Source organism: Choristoneura fumiferana, chromosome 8 (assembly GCF_025370935.1).
Source record: "Choristoneura fumiferana chromosome 8, NRCan_CFum_1, whole genome shotgun sequence".
Lineage (NCBI taxonomy): Eukaryota > Metazoa > Arthropoda > Insecta > Lepidoptera > Tortricidae > Choristoneura > Choristoneura fumiferana.
In genome coordinates this window covers 20,219,706-20,227,896 of record NC_133479.1, presented here as the reverse complement: position 1 = coordinate 20,227,896, position 8,191 = coordinate 20,219,706, and the positions used below count along the sequence as shown (strand labels likewise).

The 8,191-nt window shown below is 54.2% G+C and overlaps 1 protein-coding gene across 1 annotated transcript in view; it reads left to right on the top strand.

Annotated features, from left to right (window-relative positions):
- Positions 1-8,044, top strand: part of LOC141430607 (unconventional myosin-Va-like) — a 23,644-nt gene extending 15,600 nt beyond the window's left edge. The window contains 14 exon segments of the mRNA XM_074091394.1: positions 241-306; positions 309-413; positions 416-429; positions 2,273-2,438; positions 2,969-3,652; positions 3,655-4,222; positions 4,588-4,807; positions 5,345-5,569; positions 5,882-6,139; positions 6,376-6,434; positions 6,487-6,542; positions 6,626-6,699; positions 7,463-7,645; positions 7,871-8,044. Coding sequence (XP_073947495.1) covers positions 241-306; positions 309-413; positions 416-429; positions 2,273-2,438; positions 2,969-3,652; positions 3,655-4,222; positions 4,588-4,807; positions 5,345-5,569; positions 5,882-6,139; positions 6,376-6,434; positions 6,487-6,542; positions 6,626-6,699; positions 7,463-7,645; positions 7,871-8,044 — 2,852 coding nt within the window.
- Positions 8,045-8,191: the final 147 nt, after the last annotated feature.

Below are 8,191 nucleotides of genomic sequence, written 5' to 3'. Positions count from 1 at the left end.
CTCAAGTGACAGTGAGAGTGACAATATACCTACTTTACGATGTGCCCGGTTGCACGTAGCTAGGAATATCGACAGATAAGTTACTCTTCGTCGTTCCGCAATGGAAGTGCTTGCATTGAATGCATAGAAAATCGATTGTTGTTAGTGCAGCGATATAGAGCCCACTCTGGTTGCAGCAGAGGACGAGCATTAAAGTTTAAAAAGCCATCGATGTTGACGTAAGTTTGATATCAATTTCAGACAGCCGATGGCGCGGCGGCTGCCCCCCGGCGCCGGCGCCGCCGGTCGCGGCCGCGGGCGCGGCCCCGGTGCCGGCGCGGGCGCGGTGCCCGCCGGAGACGTCGATGACCTGATCCACCTGCGCGGTCCGCTCACGGAGGACGCGGTGGTCCGCGCGCTGCAGGCACGCTTCTTCAAAATAAGTTCTACGTGAGTCACCCTCTTCTGTGTCATCTTCGCAGTTTGATGATCAAACCATGCTCTTTACACACAAATGGCCAATGTAACTTTACACTCACAACACTTAACCTTTTATGGGATAGCGGGAACACTTATAATTCGTTCTGATCTGAACGCTAAGCTTTGCAATATTTTTATGTAAGATTGTAGGTATTTACCACTATGCTCCGATTTAGCACAGTGTTTCATGTTATGTGTGCATAATCGGTAGCTGATGTTGATGAACATTTATGGTGTTTAAAATTACCTACATGTAGATAATATCTCCACTGGCAAAACCAACAGCTTAAATTAACTAATACAGGTGGATTACAAAACATGTAACAATAAAGCCAAAGGTTTCCACAGATAATACGAAGATATGAACAGATTAGCACGAAGAAATGGAAAACAAAAACCAAAACCAGCGCTGCAGTTCTGGTTACAGGGCTACGGCACATGCTGAGCTGAGTCCTTTTGGCATCACACTACAGCACAACGTCTCTAATTTTTCTCTCTTCTCCTATTTATGTTTTTACTGTGTTTGTTGGTGATGTAGTGTGTTTTTCTTGTCAATAAATGTTGTGAGAGTTGAGAGTTGACAAATGAAAAACAAAAAATAAAATAAGTGGAGCAAAGAAATTGGATGCTATACGGTTTCTTACTGCAGCAGGTTTTATTCGGTACAGATCTAGATCCTCATAACGCTGACACAGTTCGTTCATTGTCATTGACCTCACAGCTCGATATAAGTATGAATTTTCGATAATTTGTTTTCGCATGTGGTAACGCCAAAAGTCGATAGTTATTTCTAATTGATGCTCTGGGAACACGAAGTTGATATTGTTTAGCAACTCTGGACTATCAACGGATCCTGATAAGATTTTTTAAGATAAACAATATCATTTATCTTTCTTCTCAAATCAAGGGGTAAAAAATGGTAAGTATCTTATACACCTATCGTGGTAACTAGATCGATAATTTTCGATTTAAACTGAAGAAATTTGTTTAATGTTTATATTTTTTGAGCTCTACAACTGTTCATCGACTGCTACTATTGAGCTGACTGTACCTTTATAATTCCGTCGTATTCAACGTCGCCTTTAAAGCTATTTACGCCGTGTTTACGCCACTTAATTCGGAATGTCTCAGCCCCGTCCCATATTCTGATATGGTATGGTCGCTCGCTGTTGACCGCGCGTTTTTTGCGGCGCGTACCTGCGGCGGCCGCGCACCGCGCAGGCGCAGGTAGTCGGCGCCGGCAGAGCCTCCATTGTCACTTATCAAAGCGTCTCATAGAATATTATGAGTTATTTTACAGCTCACTTATGTGTATTTCTGTGAAATTGGGGTTGGTTTTGTAATACATATTAAGTAGGTACTACTTAGTAATATTTAGTATCACTTCACAGTTGTGGGGAGAATTCTTCATGAAGTTTTTTTACAGTAAATGTATGAATTCTAAAGGCAAACTTCTGTAAATGCTCTTGGCAAAGTACGGTACGTTTCGCTTGCGCATTGACTTTATATAGTAGTAAAGTTATTTACCGTTTTCATAAGTATAGTCCAGTCTCTTAGTCAGCTTTGGTAACAATAACTATTGAAATGGAAATGCGTAGGTGCCCAATCTCGGTAACCATTTAAGAAAGGGGAATGATTTTCTGCCTTGTAGCCAAATTTTACCAAATCTGGCTACAAGATAGGACTAAAGGATTTAACCTCTCTGCTTCTGCTAATTTATAAATAGTGTTTGCTATGTCTCACAGTAACACTCATTGGCAGCTTATTTAAAAATCGTTTGATGTCTGTATGTGCGTGCGTGTGCGTGTTGCAGACGTGGATCGGGCCGATCCTGGTGGCGCTGAACGGGTACACGGACTGCGGCAACGCGCTGACGCTGTCGGCGGCGCGCGCGCAGCGGCCCGAGCTGGCGCGCCTCGTGCACGACGCCGTGCGCCAGCAGGCCGACACCGGCTACCCGCAGGCCATCATCCTGTCCGGTACGTGCACTAGCGCACGGCAGCGGCAGCCGAAATACGCTCACTTCACCTCGCAGTCGAATCGGCCATAATACAAACATCATACATTACACTTGTTCAAAAACAGTGCCTTTCTATTAAAAAGTAATGAAATGTTTCCTAAATTGAAAATGCAAACTGAAATATAGATGTACAGAAAAACCAGAAAAATAAGCCACCACTGGGAATCGAACCCAGGTCCTCTGTATTCCGTACCACGTGCTATACTGCTACACCACTGCTGGTCCTGGACCTGGACCCCTGGAGGACCTGGGTTCGATTCCCAGTGCTGGTCTTATTTTTCTGGTTTTTCTGTAGGTACATCTATATTTCAGTTTGTATTTTCAATTTAGGTTTTACGGGATGACTGTAAAAGTAAAAATTTGGAATTGAAATAAAAAATACAAAAAGATTCCAAAAAACCAATCTTGAAATGTTTCCTTTCAATAAATTTTCTTAAGTATGTTCTCTCTTTAAATGATATCTTAAACGTCCAATCGCGTGATGCGCAGGCGTGTCGGGGTCGGGCAAGACGTACGCGTCGATGGTGCTGCTGCGGCGGCTGTTCGACGTGGCGGGCGGCGGGCCCGAGACGGACGCGTTCAAGCACCTGGCGGCCGCCTTCACCGTGCTGCGGTCGCTGGGCGCCGCCGCCACCGCCGCCAACGCGCACGCCTCGCGCATCGGACACTTCATCGAGGTGCAGGTCACGGACGGCGCGCTCTACCGCACCAAGATCCACTGCTACTTCCTGGAGCAGACGCGCGTGGTGCGGCCGCCGCCCGGCGAGCGCAACTACCACATCTTCTACCAGCTGCTGGCCGGCCTGGCGCCCGACGAGCGCGCCGCGCTGCGTCTGGACGGGCTGGCCGCGGCCGACCTGCGGTACCTCGCCGGCTCCGGCGCCGCGCCGCGCCGCCCCGACCCCGACGACGCGCCGCGCTTCCTCGCCTGGAAGAGCTGCCTCGGCATCCTCGGCATCCCCTTCCTGGACGTGGTGCGCGTGCTGGCCGCCGTGCTGCTGCTCGGCAACGTGCAGTTCGCGGAGGGCGCGGACGGGTCCGCCGAGCCGGCCGCCGACGGCGCGCTGGCCGCCGCCGCCGCGCTGCTGGGCGTGGCCGCGCCGGCGCTGCAGCGCGGGCTGACGACGCGCGCGGCGGCCCGCGGGCGCGGGGCGGCGCGCGCCCCCGCCACGCCCCCGCCGCGGCGGCCGCGCGCGACGCGCTGGCCAAGGCGCTGTACTGCCGCACCGTGGCCACGATCGTGCGGCGCGCCAACTCGCTCAAGCGGCTCGGCTCCACGCTGGGCACGCTCTCGTCGGACTCCAACGAGTCCGTGCACAACCAGGAGGCGGCGTCGCGGCGCGCGGGCGCGGGCGCGGGGGGGGCGCACGGCCGCGCGGGCGCCAAGTCCATGGCGGCGCTGAACGACGCGGTGCGCCACGCCACGGACGGCTTCGTGGGCATCCTGGGCATGTTCGGGTTCGAGGACGCGGCGCCGAGCCGGCTGGAGCACCTGTGCGCCAACCTGTGCGCGGAGACGATGCAGCACTTCTACAACACGCACGTGTTCAAGTCGGCGGCCGAGTCGTGCCGCGAGGAGGCCGTGCCCGCCGCGCTCGAGGTGGACTACGTCGACAACGTGCCGTGCATCGACCTGGTGTCGTCGCTGCGCGGCGGGCTGCTGGCCGCGCTGGACGCCGAGTGCGCGTGCGCGGCCAGAGGCTCGCCCGACCAGTACGTCGCCAGGATCAAGGCCGCCCACAGGTACGTGCCCGCCGCACTCTATAAGGTGTGTCCGCTTGTTGGCACAACAGCTGCTGCTTTGACGGCTCACCCAGCATGATGGACGCGTGCTTCCAATATTATTGACAGCGCCGTCATGCTGGTTTTGCCCGCACTAATTAGTAGGTATGCGTTATCGTACTCACTTGGACGCCAGTCGCGCCACCGTGACACTCGCTTCCCCCACAACGCCCAAACCTCATTCGTCCAATCATCGATCACACGGTGTCTCTGTGGCGTGGCGGTTCGGTTTAGTAGCTTGAAGCAATTGTGTGAGTGGTGGCGGCTGGTGGCGGCGGTGCGCCATGGTGTCCCGGTGAATAAGCGGAAGTGTTGTTGTGGCGCAGAGGCCACCCGCGCCTGGCGGAGCCGCGCGGCGCGCTGGCGGGCGGCGCGGGCGCGGCGCGGCGCTTCGCGGTGCGTCACTACGCGGGGGAAGTCACGTACGACGCCAGCGAGTTCCTGGACGCCAACCGCGACGCCGTGCCCGATGACCTGCTGGCCGCCTTCGACACGCGCGCCTGCGAGTTTGGCTTCGCTACACATCTTTTTGGAACTGAACTCAAGGTAAGTAATTTACCTTTTAATTTTTCTCAAGAAATTTTATGTTTCTAATAAGTGTTTTTGAGTAAATCGGGGTAGTTTTAGGGTTGCGGTGGTACTTCATAATATTAATACTGAATCTTAACAAAATATAATTCGTATCAGTCTGTCCTTCTATCATAATGAATTTATAATAATAATAATTAATTTAATCTAATTTGCTCTACTTAAGCTCGATTATGATATCCAAACATGGACGTACTTATAATGTAAACAAATGAGGGTTTTCCGACAGGTGAGATATCGCTAAGTATCCTGGCATTAATGCTTAAAAACTACGGTTACATTATTATAAATTAATTAGACTGTGGCACAATATATCCTGTTTACAAATGCTTATAGTAATATATATGAAGTTTGACGTTTCAGTCTTGCTTGCGAAGTTGTGATTGGCCCATACGCAAATGTCAAACGGACCTCACACGCCACCTAGCGATATGTCGCCTGTCGGACAACCGTCATTGTTTATGTCCTGTTTGAGCGTTGTGTCGCGTGTCGCAGGCGCTGGCGGCGGCGGGCGGGCCGTGCGGCGGCGTGTTCCGCGCGTCCCCGACGGCGGCGGCGGCGGCGGCGGAGGGCGGCTCCACGCTGACGCAGGACTTCCACACGCGGCTCGACAACCTGCTGCGCACGCTGGTGCACGCGCGGCCGCACTTCGTGCGCTGTCTGCGCGCCAACCTCGCCGACCAGCCCATGCTCTTCGAGCGGCAGGCCGTCGCCAAACAGGTAACGTCACAACAACATCGTCATCATCACCGTCACAATAACAGTTATCGTCTTATTGACCACGTATCAACTCCTTATATTACAATAGAAGTCAGAAAAAAAGTCCTAATACCAGTGTGAAATTTCGATAACGCAACTTCGAATTTCGCCGTGTCAGGAAATCAAACGGCTAGAGACCGTGCGGAGTGGCGGTTACTCCACCGACAACAGCGTGTTCTTATGTTTAAGAAGAACGTCGACTTTGATGATTAGGTGGTGCTAGAGTCGCTAAAGTAGGTTCCGTACCTACATTTATCGTCGTTTGCGTTGCAGGTGCGCGCGCTGCAGGTGCTAGAGACGGCGCAGCTGATGGCGAGCGGGTACCCGCACCGCATGCGGTTCCGCGCGTTCGGCGCACGGTACCGCGCGCTGTGGGGGCGCGGCGGGGGCCCGCGCGACGCGCCCGCCGCGTGCGCCGCCGTGCTGCGCGCCGTGGCCGCCGCCGCCGCCCCCCCCGCGCCCGCCTCGCCCGCCGCCGTGCGCTGGGCCAGCGGCAAGCGGCACGTCTTCCTCAGCGAGGGCATGCGACAGGTAACCTTCATACGCGACCGAACTGTTTCTAGTCAACGATATACTCGTAATTACCGTACAAAATGAATAACTACTCAGATCAAACTGGGCTTTGATAAAAACTAATCTCTGAACTTTGTTTCCTGTAAAAATATGCTGAGACGAGACGATAATAAGGAAAAAATAATATGTGAAAATGCTGACTGACTATTGGATGCGGAGCGCTATTAACCATTATACAATAACTTGTAATTCAGGTGTTGGAACGTATGCGGCGCGCACGGCGGCAGGCGGCGGCGGCGGAGTGGCGGCGCAGGCCGCGCGCGGGCGGCGGCGCCCGCGCGCGGCCCGCGCGCCCGCCCCGCGCCGCGCCCGCGCCCGCGCCCGCGCCCGCGCCCGCGCCCGCGCCCGCGCCCGCGCCCGCGCCGCACCCGCGCCGCCGAGGCGCGCCCCGCGGCCCATCGCCGGCCACGCGCCCGCCCGACGCCGCCGACGCCGCCGACGCCGCGCCGCCCGACCCGCCCGGCAAGTGCGACCCCGCGCTCGTCTCACGCACCTGCTCGCTCTTCGGACTAGACTTGGTGAGTAACTCAGTAGGTACATACTATACTTACGAAGTCGTGAGGAAACCCGAAGGTTAACCACTATGCTGTGAATATGCGAAGACCCCAAAAATTACGTGGTACCTATAAACCCATAGCTTTGTAAAAAAAATCATCAAATCAGCCGGAAGAGGCACCTCGCCTCTAATGGGCCTCGTCGCTACTTGCATCCACCAGTATAAATATAAAAAATAGGATTTTTTATAGAACAAATATAATGTCAGTAAGAAGACAGTTGGTAAAAAGCGAACGTAAATATCCGCACATGCGCAAAATGAATGATCAAAACGGATACGGAAATACAGTCGCCAGTCGCCACATCAGCCCCCCCGGAGACCTTTAAAAATCAGGAAAAATAACCTGACGACCAGAAAGATTGTCCTAGGAAGTGGAGGAGTTGCTACAACCACAGGGGTTCTCGCAGGAACAGTGGTAGATGACGTAGAAGTGCTACCTGGTTCATCTGTTAGGATATAAGCAGGTTTCAGTCTATCGATCGAAACATTAGTAATTCGACCTGCTACGTCTATGGCGAAAAACTGATCATTTCTAATGAATATTTTATAAGAACAAGCATAAGGTGGCTGCAAAGATCGTCGTACAAAGTCTTGTCTTATAAATACATGTGATATTGTCGACAAATCTTTAAAAAGAAATACTTTAGAATACGGAAATACCGTCGCCACAAGCCGTTTGCGGCCTACACCCAGAATAAACGTTGTTGTTGCGTTGTGTTGCGCAGGAGCGTCCGCCGCCGCTGCCGCCGCCGCGCGCGTACACGGTGGCGGGCGGCGTCAAGCTGGGCTACCCGCAGACGCGCGGCGTGCTGGCCGACTGGGCCGACGACGCCGCCGCGCTGCGTCTGCGCGCCGGCGACACCGTCCTCGCCGTCGGCGCCGCGCGCCGCGGACACGTCGCCGTGCAGGTAACACGCACGATAACCCCACCACCACCACTGACTTATTAGTGCACGTTCCCATTTATTCTACGTTATACGTTATACTTAGCTACGATTATGCTACATCATTCTACCTCTTCCAGGCCTTTATACAAAAAATAGGTTGTCTGTAACCCTGTAGATGTTTCTATTCATAATGCAAAACAGCACCTTATTAACCAGCGGAGTCCCTAAAGCACACGTTCTCCCCAGGTGGGCACGCGCACGGTGTCGGTCCCGCACCGCGTGCTGCGCCGCCGCGCGCGCCGCCGCCCGCGCGCCGCCGCCGCCCGCGCCGCCCGCCGCCCGCGTAGCGCGCCGCCCGCCGCCCGCCCCCGCCCCACCAGCGAACAGCGTCATCGGCAAACCCCTCCTGCCAGGCCATAAGGGCCTCAGGGCCTGCCTGAGCCCAGGGCTCATCTTAAGATTGCAGCGACACGACATGCACCTCGACGGGCCGGCTCAACTCTCGCTGACGTTCACGGACACATTCACCATCTCTTTCTATCTTTGTCTCATGCAGTGTGACAGAAA